Source organism: Eulemur rufifrons, chromosome 6, assembly GCF_041146395.1.
Source record: "Eulemur rufifrons isolate Redbay chromosome 6, OSU_ERuf_1, whole genome shotgun sequence".
Classification (NCBI taxonomy): Eukaryota; Metazoa; Chordata; class Mammalia; order Primates; family Lemuridae; genus Eulemur; species Eulemur rufifrons.
The window spans coordinates 12,662,627-12,685,367 of record NC_090988.1 but is presented as its reverse complement, the minus strand read 5'-3'; the positions used below and the strand labels follow the sequence as shown (position 1 = coordinate 12,685,367).

The following is a 22,741-nucleotide window of genomic DNA, read 5'->3' as shown; positions in this document are numbered from 1 at the left end:
CAAAGCAGTTGTTCTCCTCGTGTTTGTGGGAGTCTCTTGGCCCTACTGGAAGCCAAGAGCCAAAGGGCTGTCAATAGAAATGGCCCTTTATTATTCAGTAGTGACAGCCTTGAAGGCAGCCAGCGAATGCCATTTGTTGACCAGCCATAAAGCGTTGGAGCCGTGAACTGGGCTCCCAGGGGGAAAGTGCAGAGGAAAGAGGGGACACAGATAGCTGCTGTTGGGAGCCTCCCGTCAGAGTGGCAGGGAATGGCAGCCACATGGACACAAATGAAGACAACTTAGTTTGGGTAGCACTTGATCCTTTTCAAAGTGATTTACCAGGTCATGGTCTGCAGGAAGGCAGGGACAGAGTATAATTATTCTGTGTATCTGCCCCAGCCCTTCCCACAGTGCCTGGTCCACACCAAGCCTTCCAATGACAAGCTTGTGGCATGAGAACCCAACACCTCATTTGTTCCTGCATCCTATGAGGCAGATATAATGAGTATGCCCACCTGGCACTTAAGGAAATCGAGATTCTGAGACATGCCCACGTCCATACAACTGAGTAATGGTAGATTCAAAAGAGGTTGTGTCATGTCACTTCTAATTTAGGCCTCTTTCTATATTGTACAGTACGTGTGTATATCTGACATTATACTGAGGCTTATGTATGCGTGCTGACAGTGTGGGTAGCTAAAATCCACGGGAAACGGAACATAAAAACCAAACATTATCACTGGCTGTTTCAGCATGCCTCCACTCTTTGCAAGCGGCAGCTCCTGTGAAAAGCTTTGACTGGATCTTACCTCCCCCTGCTCCCCTTCCTGTTTGGAGGGACGCATTATGTATCCCGGCTGCCAGAGGAGGAGAGTCTGAATTCCACCAACACTTGCTGTGTGGCTGCTGTGTGCTGGCCACTGAGCTTTGCCTGGTGTCTGCTCTTGAAGGACTTAATCTAGTTTGTTTATTGTTCATCCATTCATTTGTTCAACAGCAGATTTTATTGAGCATCTATTAGATAGTCAGTATAAATCATTATGAATAAATATAAATTTTAAATGTGAGAAGTGCATCTAAGGAGAGGGCAGCAGTAGCTGTTATGTTTGGTGATCCTGACGGTGCTCCAGATCTTGTCGTGAAGGACGTCCTCTCTAGTAGAAGACCTTCCTTGGTAAGTGGAGTTGGATGGACATTTTGTCTTAGGAAAGCAGAAGCCATTTACTCTCAGCATAGGGCTACTTCATTCATGTCACACAACAGGCAAAGGTGGTGCTTTGTTGACTGGAGAATTCTGGCCATGGGGAAAGGAGAACCAGGCTTTTTGCTTCTCGTCTCCCTTTTTGCGAGATGTAGGACTCAAACTTCACTTTCGTTTCTCCAGCAGAAAATGAACAGGGGAAATAAAAGTTCTGTTTTGTGTCTCACAAGCACCATTGAACTAAAGGATTCAAAATTTAGATATTTTGGGGTCATTTTCGGTGCTTTTTTCTGAACTTGTCCTCCATAGTCATGGAGGGTCTAGAATCCTAGAGCATCTTCCCCCCAGGTTAACTACTAGTTTAAGGCCTCTTTGGGTGGCAGGTGTGGAAATGATTCACATTTTTGGTCTTAATCAGCTCAGTAGTAGCCTTAGAGAGGTAATAAGAAACAGCTGGCTCCATGCAAATAACTCCAAACCTCTCATCCAGGTTAAGTGGACAAGTACAGGAGAATATATATATACATGTACACACATAAATCTTTTAAATAAATATATGTGTATATTTAATATACATAAATGTATGTATTTAGTACACATAAATGTATATTATATAAGTATATATGTATGTTTGTATATAGCTGTATATTTCTTAGACCTGGATATTCCCTAGGGCAGACTAGGTGCTTTTTCATCATGGAATAGTGACTCAAACTCTTAGCAGGAGAAATTTTAATTTGCCTATTGAGTATGGTACTAGTCTTGATGTCTGTAATTAGATTCAAATCCATCCACCTCTGGGAGATTTATAGACTTTATCTGCCTTGTTAGAGGTGAGGACAAGGTAAACCCAACTGGGTCTGAGTGATGGAGGATCTGGAGTCACAGGTGGCTACTGATTGTGAATTTGAGCGGGATTAGGGAGCATTGAGAAATGGAAACGTGTTTCTATTTCTTCCAAGGATCTTTATCTTTGCAAAAAAAAATACTGTCCATACTGGCCCAGGCCCACACTGTTTCTCACCTATCCCTACCTCCGGCAAGGCCACTGTAGATGACTTCCCAGCAGCTACCTGTGACTTTTATGCCAGTAGCAAATTCCAGTCTGCTCCCATGGAGTAAAATTCCAGCCGGGAACAAGTTTTCTTCCCGTAGGCTGCTTTGCATCATCAGGTACCTCTTACATAAGCAGGCGATCATGATAATACCTACCTTGTAGACTGGTTTGAAGATGAAATAATAAAGACAGGGCACCTCTCGAATTGCCTGATACACAGTAGGTACTCACTTTCTGATCATTTCCTTTGCCCCCCTCCCCTTTAAGTGTAAGAGAAGTAGGTGTTTTCATGTTGGTGTCATTTGGGGCTAAGCTTATCTGACCCGAAGGATAGGCCCTCAGGGCTTGCGGTTGTTTGTCATTGTCAGGCACCTTTGCTGAGTCATTTGGGGTTGGCCGACCTGGAAAAGACAGTGGTCCAGAGAGTGGTTAGGGCTGTGGTGTGATCAGCTAAGGCAGGCTGCATTGTCCCTTAGTATTTCCTGGTGTGCTTCTGGAATCTGATCCCCCCTTCTCATGGTTAAGGGAGGGGGACAAATAGCCAGCCAGAGAGGTGTTATTGCATCTCTTTCCTGGTGCTGAATTTCCTGTAACGTGGCTCTATGAATCTTTGGTGACAGCTTAAGCAGTACTGCCATAAGGCTCTGCAGAGGGCACTAAATGAATGGAGGGCAGGATTGACTTCCAAGTTTGAGATGAGTGATATTCTTTGGTATGGGGTGTAATTACGGGAGAAGGTGCTCTTGGTGCTCAGGAGAAGACGCAGAGTGAGAACTTTTAGAAAGTGTGAGGTTGTAAAAAAGAGCCAAGGTAAGATTTAAAAACAGCCTTTAAGAGAGAGATATGAAACATAGGTGAAAATAGGATTAGTTTTATGTGTACCCTGCAATGCTTGTTTCATCTTTCATGAGTCTGATGTCTGGGACTAGGTACGTGTAATTCTTACGTTTTGAAAAACTCTTTAACTTGTTATAACTGAATGATATTTTACGAGCACTTAATCTGATGCTAGTTTTGTGATCTGTTTTATGCCCATCAACATCAATGACAAATATTGTTTGAATATGTAGTGTGTGTAAGATGTGTCAGAGCCTTGTTTAATATTTAAGGAAGTAGGAAAGCAAACATTTAAGTCTATTTTTCTCCCAATAGATAGAGATATAGAATGAGGGGGGAAAACATCTGATTAAACTATAATCTGTGTTTCCATATGACTAGCTAGAGATTCCTGAGGATGAAATAAAATCAAAACAGATTTCACTAGAATCTTCCTCTGAATTCCCTTCCAAATTAAAAATACACTGGGGGCCCTTCTGACGATACCCATTCACATTCAATCAATCATTCATTCTGTGCTTGTTAAGCAAACCACTGCGCCAACCACTCAGTGCAGGGTAGTTGGCAAAGTCATGGACTCTGGAGCCATCTGCATGGACTCAAGTCCAGGCTCTGCTACTTATTGTTGGTGTGACCTTAATATATTTGTTAACTTTTCTGAGACTCCCCTCTTCACCCCCCAGTTTTATTGTCTTCATAGCACTTTTTACTTTTGAGATGATCATCTTTTATTTACTCTTTGTGGATGATCTGTCTCCCATCTCTGCGTCCCTACTGCTAAACTGCAGAATTTGAGGTCCTCCAGAGAAGGGGCCTTGCCTGGTCTTTTTGCTACTGTGTTTGCGGTGGTTAGACGAGAGCCTGGTACGTAGAAAACACTCAGCAACAGCACGTGGCACATCCGCTTTGTGGAACGAACAACTGGTAGCAGTTATCCTGGTTATGAGAAGTGAAACCAAAGGGCTAAGAGAAAAGGCTTAAGATATATTCTCTACCCTCTGGGAGTTTCATTCTTGTACCCCAAGGGCAGCATGGTGTGGGAAGAGCTCTGAGCGTCATCAGACTTGAGTTTTATTTTTTGCCTGCTGTGCTATTAAGTACCTCTGTGACTTTACATGTGTCTCTCGACTTCTTTGGCCAGCTGGAATTTCCCATAATCTTTTCATTACCCACTTTAGTAGCCCTCCTGCTTTTATTCCACGGTACAAGGCTCAATGAAGATTTGCTGTGGACTTATCCCACTGTTGATTGATGACGATGGCACTAATTAACTAGTCATCAGCTATTTATTGCTTGTCTAACATTTATTTTGAGCTGTGCTAACGTGATGGGGATACCAAAGAAGAAGATTGAACTGCCCCCAGAGCTAGCAAGTAGAAGGGACAGGATAGCCTGAGTTTCTCCCTCACTTCTCCCACCCCCTGCAGTCAGGCACCTCCTAAATCTGTCCCCTCCTGGTTCTCTCCCTCCTCACTCCATGCCCTCTGCTTGAGCCTTCATCAGCTCCGCTCTATTGAGAGGGCTTCCTTACAGGCCTGCCTCTTTGCCCTCTCATTTCTTCTAATAGACACATCACTACCTGTTCAGAATTCTTCGGTGCCTCCTCATCACCTGCAGGATGAAATCTAATCCTGCTTGAGACAAGCAAGGCCCTTCACGATGCGGACTTTGCAGACTTTTCCCCATTCATCTCTTGGCATTCTCACCCCAGCCTTCACCTCCAGCAGTGTGGAAGGCGTGGTCCTGGACTGCAGCTGCACGGCTCCTCAATCTTCTAGGTCTCGAAGCTTGAAGCATGTGCCAGTCCCTCTGTTTGGATGTGCTTTGCGTAGTAAAATTTTACTAATCTTTTAAATGTTTGCTCAAATGCTTCCTCTGTGAAGCTGTATCTATTTTCCCATCTGGACCCAGGTGTTTTTTCTCTTTCTTGTGTGGGTACTGCGCTTTGCATATACACTTCACCCATCCCACCCTCCATGACACAATTGTCTTATTGTATATAACCTCATCATTCAATGGGGTGTCTCTTTCTTCACTAGAGAGTAAACTCCTTAAGGAGTTTCCTCAGTTGGAGCCTGGCACGTAGTAGGTTCTCCATAAATGTTTGTTGAGTGAGAGATGTGATTGATTGCATTAAGCACTATTGAAATTAAGCCTAGGGTGGAATACTTTTTTCTCCTGAAGAAGGAAGAGTCATTGCAAATGCTGTAGAAATGTCAGAAAGAATTGGAATAGGAAAAATCGCAGTCATTGGTGACCTTTGATAAGAGAACAGTGGGTGTCAGGCCGTAGAGACGGAGCTAGACTGCAAGAAGGGAAGTGTATAGAGAGGAAACAGACACAGCTGGAGGAAACCACCAGTTCCAGAAGTGGGGTCATGCAAGGAAGGCAGAGAAGAAGAATGATGAAACCAAAAATAGCCAGAGCCCATTTTGGGTGGATATTTGCCCTCTTGGCGCAACTGGACATCACAGAAACCAACTTATCTCATCCAAGTGAGACTCTCTCCCTTAGCTGAACTCAGGAACGGAGCCTGGTCATTGCGATGTCATTCATGACTATATTTGGCTTCTCCAGAGAGACAGAACCAATAGGATATAGATATAGAAGATATAGATAGATAGATAGATGAGAGGGGATTTATTAGGGGAATTGGCTTGTGGGAGTATGGAGGCTGAGAAGGCCCATGGCAGGCTGTCTGCAAGCTGGAAACCCTGGGATGCAGATGGCACAACTCCGTCCAAGGCCAAAGGCCTCAGAACCAGGGAAGCCGAAGGTGTAACTCTCAGTCCGGAGGCCTCAGAACCTCGGGGGCCACTGGTGTGTAAGTCCTGGAGTCCAAAGGCCAGGGAGCCTGGCATCTCATCCAAGGACAGGAGAGGAAGGAAGTATCCCAGCCCCAGCAGATGGAGGGACACATTCACTTTCTCTCTGTTTTTGCTCTTTCTGGGCCCCCAGCAGGTTGAATGGAGCCTCCCCACACTGAGGGCAGGTCTTCCCTACCTAATCCACCCAGACTCCCGTGTTAATCTCCTCTGCAAACACCCTCACAGACACACCCCAAAAAATGCTTTTCCAGGTTCCTAGGAACTCCATAATCCAGTCTAGTTGACACCTAAAATCAGCCTCCCAATTCCCTTCTCATGTAAGTTGCCCCGAGGAGAAAATGGACATAAGGAACAGTTGGAAGCAAATCGCTTTTCTGCTTTATGGGATGAACATCCTACATGAGGACACAGTGAAAGGCCAGGGTCTTTCTTGCTCTCCGTGCTCCCCAGTGTGAGCAAAACAGACAGGAGAACGGGAGCATGTTGAGTGCTAAGAACATGTCTCACGCATGCAAGGTGTGGATGTGTAGGTGGGGTGCTTTCAGGTTTTGAGTCTGCAGATGGGCAGTTCCAGTCATGATGGTGATTGAAGTGGAGGTTTTTCTGGGACTAGTCCTTTGTGCTCCTGTGATTTCTCTCGAGCTCGCAGTCAGATCTTCTCAGCCAGGTGAGGCGTGGGGACAGTCACCTTAATGCTCTTAGCACAGCAGGGTTAACATAGTTTTCAGACAACACACATGTGGGTTTTTGGCATCTCTGATACAATTGCCTGCCTGGTCATCCATTTGGAAAAGCATTTATTTCCAATCATATTTATGTTTAAGGAGTTGCTGAAGGGGAGGCTGTGTAGTCAGAAAGGACACCACATGGTAGACGATTGGTAGTTACAATAATCAGCCTTTGGAATTAGGGCAGATTGGGGTATTTTGGTACAGAAAATGGGACTTTTTTTTTTTTTTAAGAGTCAAGGTCTCGCTCTGTTGCCCAGGCGATAGTGCAGCAGCACAATCATAGCTCACTACAGCCTCAAACTCCTGGGCTCAAGAGATCCTCCCACCTCAGCCTCCTGAGCAGCTGGGATTATAGGTGTGAACCCAATTTATATTCTTAATATAAAGAAATAAAAAAGAGAAGATTATTATTTTCCTCAAATAGTGACTTTTAACTGAGATAGTAGGTGAAAAATGCGTATAGTAGGTACTCAATACATGTTAGATTCCTTTTCCCTGCGATATGAACTTCCGGTTATTCATAATTGTCTTTAAACTTTAAGTCCTATTCCTAAGCACACACGTTGAGATTTCTGGAGGGCAGAGCTGGGTCTTAAGCTCCTCTGTGCCTGTTACCTTCTAGCCGAGCACCCGGCCCACCCAAAGCTTGCCTCTCATCTTTTCTCTGTGCTGCCATTCAAAAGGTGTTTTCTGAATGTGGTTTGAATGAATGAATTATTCGCCATGTGGGTCATCAAACTCCTTTTTATATCCTTGTCCATTTGGGTGTCTCTCAGAACTGAACTGGAAGAGGGTAATTGGATACAGGGCAGAGAATGATTGGGCGTGTGTAGGTGTGTGCGATTAAAGTTCTCAAACCAAAAATAAATGATTTGTGGGTTAGGCAACTTCTGTTTTGTTTTGTTTTGTTCAGTATTCTGAATTATGCAGTACGTGTTGTCTTCACGCTAATGAAAGTGACCATGCGTGGTGTATAAAGTTGTCAAAGTGATTGTCCCGTGTGGAAAATGGTATTGTGGAGACAGATCAGGCTATTCCACTAGACATCCTGACTCCATGACCAGTCAATGCTGTGATTTCTTCCCAGGCCCCAAAGGCCCTCTGTGAGTTGGTAAATGACCGGAGTTCTTGGTTAGGACTCTTTTTATTTCTTCCAATTGGAAAAAACAAGATAATAGTTTTACCATAAACCAGTTTTTCCTGGGGCTAAGGGCAATGAAGTTGGATCGGGGGTGGGGGTGGCGTTGGGAGTGGGGCAGGGAGGCTGAAAGGATTCTTTCTGGAAAACAGCACAGCTTGCAGTCGTTTGTCCTTGAGCTCCAGCCATGGTCACTGGAGCAATTTGTCTGTGACGGTTTCTGTGTGAACACCTCCCCCATGTCTCCTTTGTCCTTTAGGACCCAAGAATTTGTCCATCTTTCCAGATGTATCAGCTTATCCTTTTCTTGGGTGCTTTTCTCCTTGGCCCTCTAGGAAGAACCGAGGCTCTCTGTACCTTGCCCACCTTTGACCTTTCGGGACTCACATATTTTCAGTTTTTAAGAGGTTTGACTTCTGTTAACTAGAGGGAAACAGCTGGTAACACAGTTAATTACCAGTTGGGAAGTTATCGTCATAAAAAATCCTGAAAATACATTTGTTCTTAGTTGAGTTTGGTCTTCCATCAGATGTAAGTGGACCAATGCTCCTTTTGCTTGGGCTTCTTCTAAGATGTTCTTGTAGGAGTTTAGTAGTTGTTTCTGAGAAATCAGCTGCCTCAGTCCTTAGAGAAGACTCCTAAATGAAGCTACTTCGAATTCAGTTGAGTCGACATCACCACCAGGACCATTTCCCAAACCTCACGACACCAGCATTTCTGTTCTGTAGCTGGCCTCGCCCCTGTGAGTCCTGCCCTTGTGCCTACACGGGAGGGCGCTGGCCTTGCTAGTTCCCAAGACTCCCCCTGGGACCTCAGACCAACCCTGCACTGGCCTCCTAGGAGCCTCTCCAGGCCTGGCTCCGGCTCTGGGAAGTCCTGTCCTGTCCCCTGGCACACTGCTCTGTCTTATATGAATGGCCTATTTTTTTTTTTTTTTCACTAGTTGGTTGTTGTTAAGACATTTCTACTCTTAGGTGTAGGTTTTTTTGTTTTGTTTTGTTTTTGGTATGGTAAAAAGCTTGTTTATTTCTATAGTTTCTCCTGTAGCCCTGTGACCTCAGTGGCAGGTGCTGTCATCTGACAAACTGTCTCAAACCGGTCCGGGTAGACTCTTGTCACTTCTTGTTTCAAGGTTTGTGCTGCATTGGACTTCCCAGATGTTCTTGCTTTCTGGCTGAGGGCTGCCTCCTGCAGAGCAGGGACAAAGGACACCTGCAGCACGGTGAACACTGAAGCTCTGCCCAGCCCTCCCGCCCCGGCCCCAGACAGATCCTTCTCAGTCTCATCAGCGAGGTCTTTCCTGCCACCCACCCCTTCCCAGCTCCAGGCGGATGCTGTGGCCCAGCACTATAAAGTGCTCAAGGTGAAAGAACAAACAGTACAGGGACAGAAAACTCATTTCTTAGCTTACCAACAGGTTGCTCTTAAACATGTCATATATCTCCTTGAAGCCTTATTTTCTTCATCTTTAAAGTGGGGATCAGAGTATATATATTTCTTATCTACCTTATGAGGTTGAAAAGATTGGATGGAGGAATAGACATGAAAGCGCTTTGTAGGCTGGGAAGAACTGTTTAAATGTGAAGGTTTATTCTTAGTATTAAATACAACATATTAGTATGTCATATCTTGAATGAATTGAAAAAAGCAGCCAGTGTTTGCACTTAAAGGAGGTATTCTTTGATGTAGCTGCTAGGTTCTCTCCAAGGCACAGACAAAGCCACCATTATCCCTGGTAGTAACTGCTCAGGCTTGGATCTGTCGTTAGTTCTGTGGCTCAAAGGGAGCAGAGCTCTGGGTCAGCAGGGGGAAAAGTCAGGGAATTAATCTTCGAATGTACCTGAGGGAAGAGACAGCTAGGCTTCTGTGTGGTGCGGGACTCAGTTGGCCAGGGTGGAAGATGTGGATCGTGTAGAAGAGACGTTTAAAGCAGAAAGGACAACGTGAACCAAGTTTGGAGGAACGAGTGTGCACGGTGTATTTGGGGAGCACAAGTGGTTCAGTGTAAGCACTGGAAGGGACTCAGGTGGAACTTTCTGCTGGGGAAGTTGGTTTTATGTTGTAAGGCCTTATGGGTCAGGCAGAGCACTGTATTGGACTGCATTCTGTGACATTATAGGAAGACTTCAAGGGATTTTAAGTTGGGACAAGACTTGTTTGGAGCTGGTTTAGAAGATGACAGGTGGCAGTCTGGGCGCATTAGTGTGCTGGGGCTGGCTTGCATTGGCTTGTAAAAGCCAAGTGTGCACATCACTTCCCAGGGCCCATTTCAGTGATGACAGAAATGGTTGGAGTCTTTACACCACAGAAATTGGCAAAAAATACAAATCAGTACCCACCTCCCAATCTGATTGTTAAATATTTATCAGTACGGTTAAAGGCCATTTCAATAGAATGGGGCTTCAGTGGTTTGCAAGCCTGAGAGGCTTGTTAAAAATCCTTCAGGCTCCACCCCAGACCTCTGAGTCAAAACCCAGAGTGAGCTGCTAGGGGATAGAAGCTTATTTTTAAAAAAAAGTTTCCAGGTGATTCTTATGCAGACAATGTGGCACTGGTCTTTGGACCAGGGAGGGACATTAGGGATAGAGAGGAGAGAACGGTTATAAAGATGTTTCAGAGGTGGGAGCAGTGCAGCTCAGTGACAGGTTGGAGGCAGGGAGTGGAGGACAGGGAACTGCTGAAACCGTTTCCGCTTTTCCTTGTTTGGACAGCTAAGTGGATGGATGGTGACCAGGTGACTGAGCTAAGGAAGGCAGATAGGAGTTGTTTAGGAGAAGTGAAGGTGGGGGAGGGATAGTTTTGTTCACACTGCATGAAGAGCTTAGGGAGAAAGCGTTTTTTTTTTTTTGGTGATACCTTGTAAACAGCTGGATAAAAAGGACTGGTGCTTGGTGGAACAGTCAGAGCTGGAGATACAGGCTTGGGGGTGAACATGTGAGTTCTTGGTGAAGCTACAGATTTGGATGAGATTGTTGAAGAAGAGTGTGTAGTATGAGAAGAGAAAGAGACTACGAACAGAACTCTAGGATCAACTTTTCAGAGGTTGGTAGGGGAAAAGAAGCCAAGAGGAGATCAGAGAAAGAGCAGTTTGGATATTGATCACCTAAGTGATGGCTCCTGGGAGGAGGGGTTCCTTTGGGTGTTTTTGACATTTCCAGAAGCCTTACGGAAACTACATGTGCATTTTTCTGTAGCAAGACAACCTAAAATGTTAAGTTTGCTTGGCTTGAATTCTATCAACCCACCGTGGCGAGGCACATCATTGGATGCTGACCTGAAGTTCTGAATGGTAGTTTTGTGTCTTTGATTACAAGTGTGCACACCCACTCGCATACACACACACACACACATCCATTAGGAGACAGATAGTGTTTAGTCTGTGGTATCTTCCAAAACATGATAGCTGGAGTACAGTTTGAGGGGAGGAAGTTGGGATGTTGTAGGGAACAAAGGCATAGGTTCTGTGCGTACCCGGCCCATCATTTTGAGGAGTTTAGACGAAGGGACCAGGATCAAACTGATTGTCCAAAATAAAGTTTTGGAGTTATCTGCATAAAATGGCTCTGGCCTGCCTTGGGCTTGAGAACTTTCTGCAGCTTTTTAGCACTGAGTTCTTTGTCCACCAGGAATGCTCTGGATTGGGAAGCAAGAGATTCCTACAGGCAAGAGGGGATGGGAATGCAGGGAGAGGAGGAGTGGGGAGGGGGTGCGTGTGTTGGGGACGCAGGGAGGCTGCTGGCCTTTGAGACTCCACTGCCCAGGGTCTTGACCAATCCTCACAGACTTCAAGTTCTGGGAAGCAACTTGGTTGAGCATGTTACTTCCTGGGTAAAGGTTTACCGCTGAGTGACCTGGTTAATTTGTATTGACCCTCTCAAGAGCGCCTAAGATTTCACTGCGAAGCTAAGTAGTGACTGAGGCCGAGGAAGCCAGTAGGAAGTGGCAAACTGGAAAAGAGCAGCATGCTCAGCAGTGGAAGCTGACACCGGTTCCCCTTGGCCCCCCTTTCAGGACCCATTTGAGGAATATAATGGGGTAAGTATAGTTATTTTAATTGCGTGTGGAGAGAGGCCTAGCATTTTAGTGTGGGTGAAAGATCCATTTCCCTTAGTGAAAAATATCTGAGAACAAGACATTAGAAAGAATATATATTTTTTTCTTAGCCAGAGCTTGATTATCTGTACTCGAGAGAGCCAAGAATTGGCATGAAAATTTAAAATCCATAGTCAGAAAGAAAGAAAGGAAGAAAAAAACAAAAAAGTCGTAGCCTTGGGTTTCAATGTTTTTTCCTGCTAGCCTTTTTTTACCCATAACGTCTAATTGGAGAGCCACATTCTTTCCCGCTCACCTTCCAATGGAGGTGCTGTCAGACATGAGATGCAGCTTCCTCACGTTGGATAACTGAGAGCTGAGCGACAGGTTTGGCACCGAGGTATGGCAGAGGAGGGCTGGCATCGGGAGGATACTGGCGGGTTTTGTTACAGTGGCGTCTTTGTTTGGAAGGTCCACATGCATCTAATTCAAGTGGGTGTCTGCAGAGCCTACCCCCAATGCCTGAAACAGTCGGTGGAAACATGAACGAATGAGCAGCACATCAGGAATTCAGACTGAATGTGGGCTCCTTGAGGTCACAGACCGTGCCTTCCACATCCAGTGGGGCCTGGCAGAGTGTTCTCAACATAGGCGTTAGGAAGGTGTTGGTGGACAAGGAGGATCGTGCAGTCTGTGCTGATTGGCTAGTGCTCAGCAAGGTACCTTTCTGGGCTGACCAGGGAGTTCTCAGTGGACATGGAGACTTTTACAAGTACAGCAAGAGAGGACAGGGCTAGATATTTGCACATTCATTTACCAGGCATGTGTTGTGTACCTAAAATGTGCTTGGCACAGTGCTAAGCACTGGGGATTGAACAAAGTGACAAAAGAGGATCTTTGGTTTCAAATGATTTATAATGTGGTAGAAGGTATGGGGAAGTGAATCATTAATTACCGTATCCTGAGGAGTATCATGATACTGTTATGGTAGAGAGCAGTGCAGGGGGACATAGGACCATAGCACAGGTGGCAGCCATCAGTGAAGATTTCCCTGAGAAGGTACTGCTTTTGAAGGATAATAACAGCTATAATATTGAGTGTCTGCTCAGTGCCAGGTACCTTTCTAAGTACTTTGTGGGTATTAATTTATTTAATTCTCACAACACCCCAGTAACATAGATACTGTTATCACCCCCATGTTATAGAGGTTGGAATTGAATGGTGGAGGTGCAAGAGTCAAGATTTGATCGCAGGCAGGATAAAGCCAGCGCCCTCGGGCTCAATCCCTAAACCGCATTGCTTCCTCCACGGGAATCAGTGGGACAAAGAAGAGAGTAAAGGCCACGCCAGGCCAGGAGAGGGGCGAATTCAAAGGCGGAGGCAAGTGGTGCCGCTGCAGTGGAGAGGGAGAGTGAGAGGTGAGCTGGGGAGTGAAGCAGCAGTCAGAGTAGGAGGCTGTTACTGCTGAGATAAGGAGTTTGTCCTGGAATGACAGGAAACCTGAAGGATTTTAAGCCAGAAGGAGACATGCTCAAATCTGTGTTTCGGTAAGATCATTGCTTCAGTGTCAGGACTGTAGTCGGGCCAGACTGGTAACAGGAAGAGCAGTGAAGAGCCTGTTTAAGTAACCCGGGCAAGGGGTGATGAGAGCTTGGTGTGAGACAGTGGCCGTCGGAGTGATGAATGGAGGATGGATGGATTTGAGAGATAGTCAGGAAGTGGAGTCTACGGGACTTGGTGTCAGACCAGTGTGGGGGTGCATAGTAGTTCTTATGCATCTGCTAGTAGAGTACAAGGAGAGGAGAACAAGATGGTGAATTCAGCAGTGGGCATGCTCAGTTTGAGATTCCTGTTGGACGTTCAGGAGAGCTCAGTACTGCGGCAAATGTATGATAATAAAAATAAGTATATTGACATTTGTTGGGTACTTAGTTATTTGCCAAACCTTCTGTTAGTGCTGCATATTAATTAACTCATTTAATCTTCACAATACATCTGTGAAATTATGTTTTGACAGATAAGAGGATGGGACGGTAGAGAAGGGTTAAGAAATCTCTGAGTTACTCAGAAGACAAGTGGCAGAGCTGGAACTCAAATCCTGGGTTTGATCTGGAAACTTCTACACCAATGCTGTCCAATAAAGCTTTCTGCAAGGATGGAAGTGTCCTCTGTCTGTATTGTCCATTGGAAGCGATAGCCACATATGGAAATTGAGTACTTGAAAAGTAACTAGTGCAACTGAGAAATTGAATTTTTAATTAATTTAAATATATAGAGCCACATGTTTGGACAGCTCAGCTCTCTGCTCTGCTGTCTTTGGGAGTTATCAGCATATCCATCATAATTAAAGACTTGGGTCTGGATAATATCACACAGAATGAATGTATTGCAGTGGATTTTTTTTCTTTATTGTTTGAGACAGGGTCTCACTTTGTTGCCTGGGCTAGAGTGCAGTGGCATCATCATAGGTAACTACAGTTTCAATTCCTAGGCTCAAGCCATCGCCTGGCTAATTTTTTTTATTTTTTGTAGAGACAAGGGTCTTGCTATGTTGCTCAGGCTGGTCTTGAACTGCGCCCTCAAGTGATTCCTCCTGCCTCGGCCTCCTGAAGTGCTGGTATTACAGGTGTGAGCCACTGCACCCACTCTGCAATGGATTTTAACCTCTCTTATGGGTCATAGGCATATTTAAGAATCTGATGAAAGCTATAAGCCTGTCTCCTGAATGTATAATGCTATTCCACATTATATTGATAACAATTTCAGAGGTCCACAAAACTTAGGTTGCCCTGGTATAAAGCAGGAAGAAGGGACTCAATGGAATGTAAATTCTTTGAGAGCAGAGACCTTGTCTGTTTTGTTTGCTGCTCTATACCTGGTATCTAGATTCTAGTGCAATGTCTAGTACATAGTTGATACTTGATATAATAATTTATTAAATGAGTGGCTGAATGAGTCCGGGGAAACATTTCAGGATCCAACAGAAGAAGAGCTCTTGAATTCCCTAAAAAAACAGAAAAAAAGAAAGAAAGAGAAAGTAGGATAAAATGCAAGAAGCAGGAGTGAGTGGTGTCATATCAGGCAAGAAAGGTAGAGTTCAAGAATGGGAATAATCACCAATGTCAGAGCTGTCTGGGTACTCAAGTAAGATCAGGATTCAGCTATTGTCATTGGCTTTGGCAGTGACCGAGGTCCCCAGTGATAAAACAGAGGTGTGGGCATGGCGTCCAGATTGCAATAAATCAATTAACAATTCAATGGTGAAGAAGTAGAAGCATAAAGCATAAGGTATAAAGCCCAGTGGGTCTCAGTCCCGGTTACCCCCAGGATTATTGGGAAGCTTTTAAAAAATACACATTCCTGGACAGGTTCAGACTCTGATTTGGTACATCTGGGGAGGGGCCGAGGCATCTGCATAGTAAAGCTCCTGAGTTTATTATGGTACCGTTTGGATGGAAGTTCAGCAATCACCATGCACTATATTCTTTCAATAAAATGGCCATGAAGAGGAGGAAAAATAAAGGAATTCGGGGAGAGCTTTTTATTTTCTTAAAGACAGACGTGGGCACGTTTAGGGATGAAAGAAGTATTAAACAGAAGAGTATTTGTGAGTTGTAATGAGTTAGGAAGATATTTAGCTGGATTCTGAGTCCCCGAATCTTTGACCAGCTGGCTGCCCACCTTGCCGCAGGTTCCCACGGGAGCCACTAAGCAGAAGCAAACCTGTTAACTTGGTGGACAAATTCTTAGTTTTCACCTGGAGGGTGTTGTTTTCTAAGTATTATTTGAGAATCCTGAGGTATGTTGTGTATGGCGCTGGCAGTCCTTGGCAGTCCCCCAATCACATCTGTTTACTTACTTTCTATTATTAGATTTTCCCACACCTGCTTGCCAGGTGACAAACAGAAACTATTCTTCTTTCTTCACTGTTTCTTTGCTACCTCTTTTCTCTTCCCCCGTACACCTTTCCTACTCCAACTGAAATTGTAAATGCCAGCGTCATTTACACGTGGGAATAATTCAGCATGAAAACCCAGCTGTCTCTTCTGTCAGGGGTGGTATGGCTCTATTTTTTAGGCTTAGGGTCTCTTGTGTTATCTTCCTCCCATGCAGTGGATGTTTCAAAAGATTTATCTTACCAACCAACTGTGATTATTAAGTACAATTGATATCTGCCATTTATGGGCCACTTACCAAGGGCCAGATACTGCCCTTGACACTTTCTACAGATGATTTCTACCACTTCTAATCCTCACTGCAATCTTTTAAGGCATGCGTTGTTACCTACATCTGACACTTAGAAAAGTTAAGTAATTTGGAGGCCAGGCACTGTGGTTCATGCCTATAATGCCAGCACTTTGGGAGGCTGAGGTGGGAGAATTGCTTGAGCCCAGGAGTTCGAGAACAGCCTGAGCAAGAGCAAGACCCGTCTCTACAAAAAATAGTAAAATTAGCTGAATGTGGTGGTGCGTGCCTGTAGTCCCAGTTACTCAGGAGGCTGAGGCAGGAGGATCGCTTGAGCCCAGGAATTTGAGGCTGCAATGAGCTATGATGAGGCCACCACACTCTGGCCAGGGCGCAGGGTGAGACCCTGTCTCACAAAAAAAAAAAAAAACAACAAAAAAACAAACAGAAAAGTTAAATAATTTGCCCAATTGCCCCCTGCTAAGTGGCAGAGTCAAGACTAGAACGTGCCTCTTCCTGACTCCGGATCCTGAACTTAGATACTATGATTGGATTATTCACAACTTAATTCTCAATGAAGTTTTATAAATTATTAGGTTGTGAGTGATCACAGTAAGTCCCTATTTTTCGAGAAATAGGCTGAGAGGATAGCCAATCGGAAACAAAACCAGGGGCAAACCTAGGTTTGTCTGCCTCTGTGCTATTTCTACTACATCACTGCTTAAAATAATTTATTTCCTTATGTTCATTAATCAAAGACATCTACAACTGCCACTTGGAGCCTTTTGAAACTTCTAATTAGCGTGAGATAATTGGCGCTAACAGGCTAGATGGCCGAGATTGCAGCCAAAGGCAAAGAGATTTGATATGTTAGTCTACGAAGCCTTAGTATGGGTAAATGTACAGTTTCCATTAGGCTCTGGAAATACTAAATTACAGCTGTCACACAGCCCTGACTGCTTGGGACCACCTGAATCTCTCAAAACCCTTTCTGGGCTTAGGAGGCTATGACCCCTTTAGTGTTGCCTAGAAGAGAAAGAGGTGTTTCTACTTAGGATGCACCTGCTCAGAAACATTGCTTCATTCTGTCTTTCTAGCAGTAAAGCTGTGCCTTCCAGAGGGCAGAACGACATTTCCTGGTGGCTTGTGGGTTTGGCTTGTACTTTTTGCACATGTCCTGGGTAGGGGGAAGGAGCAGAGAGATCACTGGAATTATGAGAATTTGCCCAGCCTGCATTGCGGAGCTTCCTGGTCACAGCCTGGTGAATTTCTGCCTTCTGGAGCGTGCTTTGACTCACATTACCATGGATTTCCCCCCGCCCTTCCCAGTGTAGCTGGTATTAATGTGACCTTCTAGGATAAGCTCCTGCACTGGCTTGCTGGTGGAGAACAAAACCAGGATTCTGCTTCAACTGGTTTCTCTCAGGAATATTCCAGAATTTTAGGAAGAGCTTCCCCACCTTATTTAGTAACATGGTCTAGTGTTCCAAAATTTAATTTATACAGTGATTTTTATCTGAAGCTTGAATTTACAACAGGAAGGATCCCAGTGCGTTGTCTAGCTGTTTGTTGCTTTATACAAATTCCCTTCCTTGCAGTGTTAAGCCATCTTTCAGTTGTCTGGTGCCCAGGCAAAGTCATTCCAAATCCTTATTTAGAGTTTCTTTTTCAGGCTTTCTAACAGACACTTCGTCTGTTAGTGCCCTCTGCTGGACTTTTCCAAGTTCTTTTCAATTCCCTTAAGCCCAGACTGAACCCACCAAGGCCCACCAAGGCCCACCAAGGCATGGAGTGGATGGGGATGTGGTCCTTGAGCCTGTAGCATTCCATACTCCTTTATAAACACCCCAGTATGGTGGTTGCTTTTTTCATGGCCGTGGAAGACTGGCAGATTTATTTAGGGAGCAATATGAGTTGCTCAGAGTCCAGGTGGCCTGTATCATCTGTAAAAGCTCACGTGAGAGAAGAACTGAAAGGGTGCACGTGAGAGTGTGAGGCAATGTCTGAATCTCTGGAAATTCTGCTCAACAATATTATTTCATGGGACTGAGTAGAGGAGTGGTTGCGTCCATTTAACTTATTTAAGACTGTTGAAAAATAAGTTCAAAAAGTGAGAGGAGAGAGGACCAGGCCTCCTCTGGGGGCACTGGAGGAGAAAAGATCCTATATACACTATGCCTGTTGCCACCATGGATTTAGCCACAGTCTTTCTAGCTCAATGTTCACCTCTCTGATGTTTTCCCTGAAACTTTGCAACAGAGGTGTCCACCATCTGCACCTTATCCATCTTCCTGCAGTTGCTGCGTTGCAGTACACAGTGAATACTTGTGTGTCCTAGACTGGGGGCTCTTTGCTAGAGAAACTGTGTCATGATCACCGTTAGACCCCCATCTCTTAGCACAGTGCCGGGTACGTGTAAAGTGGTAAACGGAACTGAACTAGAATGCCTTCTCATTTTTGCTTGTCCTGAATCTACCCAATTTTAAGTGTCAGCGCAAAAATCTTGTTTCAACAGTCTTCTCTTACTGGCCCCAGAAGGACATGACCTTCCTTTATTCTCGATTCCCATAGTGTTTACTGTGTACTTGTGAAAGTTATCATTTTCTACTTTTTAAATGTAGTTGTGTATATTGACTCCTACTTTCCAGATTGCACGCACTTTGAGAGTTGGATGCTTGCTTGAGTCATGTCCTTCATTTCCCCGTACCCCACAAAATGATGCCTTGCCTGTGATAATGACAGCTAGCATTGATGCAGCCGTTAATATGTGTCAGGTTCTGTTCTCCATACTTCACGTATGTTCATTCTTTATTTTTTTTATTTTAAAAATTTAATTTGACATTTGCAGGATGTTGGTATCTTGCAGCTTTTGACCAGGTTTATACAATCTCAGTTTTTCAGTAGTGCAACCTGTGCAAGCAAAATTCTTTAAACCTCACAACAGCCTTACGAGGTAAGAACTATCGTTAACATCTGTCTCCGTTTTGTAGGTAAGAAAATGACATTAAATAAATTGCTGCGGGTCATGCAACTAACTAGGAGGTGGAGGAGGTTGGATGCAATCCCAGGCAGCATGCTAGAGTATAGACTCTTCACCAGAGTCTTGATGCTGCCTCTTGTTGGCGTATGTTCACAGTGTTATATAAATATTTGTTGAATGCATGCAGTTTGGTATTTCTTAATTATTTAGAACCAATAAACAGTTTGAAGGTGACCCACTGTTGCCTTCATCTGCGCCGTTTTCTAAGCCATGGGAAGGAGGGCCAAAAGGGGGCGCCAGAAAGTTGGCCCTGGAGTCCTGAAGCTCCTGATTGGTTTGCCTGGCTGTGGTTCTGGTTTGGAAGTCAACAGTGCCATCTAGTGGGATAACTTGTTAATATCATCTCAGAATTATTTTTCTGAAATCCTGCCAGATACCTCCTCTACTTCTCACGTGTGCTGCCCGTGGTGTAGACTGGTACGTCCCTTCTTGGTGCTTGCCTCTGGAGCTGTGTCTGCTTTGGAATTTGAGTTCCACTCATCTGTAAGAGGGTGCTTGATGCATACAACAGGTCAGTCCCCAGTAAGAAATCCCATGGGTCGACAACACTATAGCGAAATTTTGTTGTGAGGAGTTTTTAATAAGCAAGTCCATCAGAGCTAGCAAAGTGAAAATGGTGAGTAACCACTTCATAGTGAAGCAGCCATAAAAATGTGCTTTGTGTAGAGGAAAGGAAAGAGAAAGGGGTCGTGTCCACAGTTCTGCCAGTGCCAAATAGCTGGAGGCTTTCTGTCTGGTGCTTTTCTGGTTTTAGTGTGTATGGGTGTATGTGGTTTCTTGTGTGCGTATTTGAAAATTTGATTCAAATTGCTTCTAAGGTCACTTATTTCTTGCTGGAAGAACAGAACATAGGAGCATGGTTATAACTGCAACCATGCACGCAAAATTCACGTGTTTCTTTGGTTATTTGGAGAGCGTGTAACCACTGGAGCAAGCACTTACTTTATGAGATTGTTCAGTCTGCAGTCTACTGGGCGTCTAGGCTCAAGAATATACTCTAAAAGATCAGTGCACCTTATTACAATGGATAATCCACCAGAACAAAGAAACGATTTTGGTTATGCTGTAGCCTTGTTTATAGTGACGTTTATGGCAATAGGAATTTATTATTAATAGAACCTATGCACAGCAGGGTCGGCTGCCTTTTTCTGTAAAGGGCCAGATGGAGAATATTATAGGCTCTGTGGGCCTAATAGTGTCACTGCTAAACTTACTCAACTCTGCCTTGACTACTCTGCTCTGACATTGCATCAGGAAAATAGCCAAAGATAATGTGTCTGTGATGGATATGGCTGTGTTCCAATAAAACTTCGTTGATGGACGCTGAAATTTGAATTTCATGTCATTTCCACCTTTCATGAAATATTCTTTTTTGGATTTCTTTCTCTCAGCCATTTAAAAATGCAACCAATGTTCTTAGCCCATGGGGCTGTACAAAAACATATGCTTCTAGATTTGGCCTGGGGGCTGTAGTTTTCGGACTCCTGATCAGATGCCTGGAGGAGCTAGTAATTATTAATTAATAAAATTTATTTGTGCATCAGCTATATGAGCAGTTACTGTTATGAAGTGTCTGAATGGCTTTTCTTTCTCTGGAGTAAGAGGAAAGGCAGCTGTATTCCACATCGCCACCACGGATGGCCTCTTTAAAGAACTCTATGAATTGAAGCTTTGTCTTCATCTTGCCTCCAGGGCTTTGGGAGTGGAGGGATTCCCCCTTTATTCTTCCTTTTATCCTTCTCTTTACCCTCAGCTTTCCCTGGAGGCAGAGGAGCAGACCAGGTGACACCGGACCCCATCAAGTCTTTGGCCCCACTGCAATTACCCCTCCTCCTACACCTTCCTAAACCCCCTCCTCCCAGCCGCACCAGCTCTTTGAGAGTCTCCAGTAGGTTGAGGCAGAAGGGGATTGTGTCCTAGACATTAAGAAGACCCGGTAGAGGAGGCATTTGCTCTGTGAGGTATATATGGCCAGGGGAGAGCATGGTAACAGGTGGAGGTTTTGCTCTCTTGTTTTGGCCCAGACCTGGGGTGTGGTGGGTGGGGTTCTCACCAGGTCTGTGGCATTTCTGACAGCCACTGTCTGACAGTGTACTCTCTATGCTGAACTTACTTGAGGGAACTTGTGCCTTAAAAATTTTGTAACCCCATTTCTTTGTCTAGTTGAAGTCTGCAGTCTGAATGACCTCCCCCAGGGTTGAGAAAGAAGCTGAACGTTAACGGTTCATATCCTGTGTCTTTCCTCAGCAGCCAGCAGAGCAGCCAGCAGAGCAGCCACGATGATGATTCAAGCAGGTTCCTGAGCCCTCGAGCGCGGGAAGAAGGGTAAGGTCAAATGAGGGCGGGGAGGATGGGAGCAGAGGGCACAGGGGCTGGGGGGAAATGTTGGAGTACGACCGTGCTTCTACCCTGTGGGAGGACTGTGGAAAATTGGAGGAGAACAGGAGGGCCTCAGACTTCATTCTGCTTGAAGGATGATTAGAAAGGCAAGATACCGGGAAGGAAGCAACTTAAAGGTGCAGATTGGTGTTCGGCAGGGGGAGAAGTCAACAGGTGGCAAACCAAACCTGTTGAGAAGACTTTGTGGCGGGCTTTGGACTTGAGTCACACCCTGTAGGTTGGGTACAGTGTGGATCAGGAGCAAAAGGGCTGTTGTGGCCGAGGAAGCTGCGTGGCCCAGGATAGCGTGTGGGGCGTCGGATGGCAGCAGAGAGTGGAACGTATCGTATGTGTTAGAGGTTAATGAAGAATGAGGTTGGATGTGTAGAATGCGAGGAGAATATGGAGGCTGTTCTGTGTTTGCCTGAGGATTTGAGGTAGAACCAGCTAAGTGCTCAGGACAGGAGGGCCAGCCGGCATCAGCTTAGCGCACTGCCTGTGAATGGCGGACAGAAAATGCCAACAGGAAAGAAGCAAAATTCTGTAAGATAATTTAAAGAGGTTTATTCTGAGCCAAATTTGAGGACCATGGCTCAGATCCACGCCCAGGAAGCCTTGAGCAAGTGGACTGGCTGTGGTTGGGTTACAGTTTGGTTTTATACATTTCAGGGAGACTGAAATTACACGTAAAGTCGTAAATCAATACATGGAAGGTGTACATTGGTTTGGCCCGAAAAGGTGGGACATCTCAAAGGGGGGGGAGTGCTTACAGGTTATAGGTCAGTTAAAGACTCTTTAATTTGTAATTGGTTATAGAAATGAAGCTTTGTCTAAAGGCTTGGAATGTTTTAAGATAAGGGAATCTATTAATCAGAGACAAGCCTCCAGCCATATACCCAGACTCAGAGATTTGTTGTGTAAGTTGAGGACCTGCAGGTTTCTCTTACGTAGACTTAGTCCTGTTAATCAATTACAAAGAGGATATCTACAAGAAGGGAGGAGGGATGATGAGGTGTGTCTGACTTCCCTTCTCATAACCAGTAACTCAGTTTTAGGATATCCCCTTGGCCAAGAGGGGGTTGATTCAGTCAGCTGGGGGCGGTGCACTTAAGATTTTATTTTAGTTCATAAGAGGTGGGTTTATTGCAGCAAGTTGACCTTCTTTGCCTGTAGGTTGACTATATTGATGTGAACTAAAAGGAGATCTTAGTTGGCCTCTGCTTTTGGTCTAGCTCTGTTTACAAGCTGGATGAAAAAAGCAGAAGGTGTTTTTCCCACATTTGTCAAACGTGCGGTGGACCCTTAGCTGAGAGGAAATAGAGAACACCAAG

At 44.8% G+C, this 22,741-nt stretch overlaps 1 protein-coding gene across 3 annotated transcripts in view; it reads left to right on the top strand.

The window, feature by feature from the left end:
• Positions 1–22,741, top strand: part of GRAMD1B (GRAM domain containing 1B) — a 164,512-nt gene that overhangs the window by 22,580 nt on the left and 119,191 nt on the right. For 2 of the 3 annotated variants that reach the window (XM_069468792.1, XM_069468791.1), the window contains exon 2: positions 21,279–21,356. In XM_069468792.1, coding sequence (XP_069324893.1) covers positions 21,279–21,356 — 78 coding nt within the window. The remainder of the gene's footprint in view (positions 1–21,278; positions 21,357–22,741) is intronic. The other variant, XM_069468793.1, reaches the window with a different exon arrangement.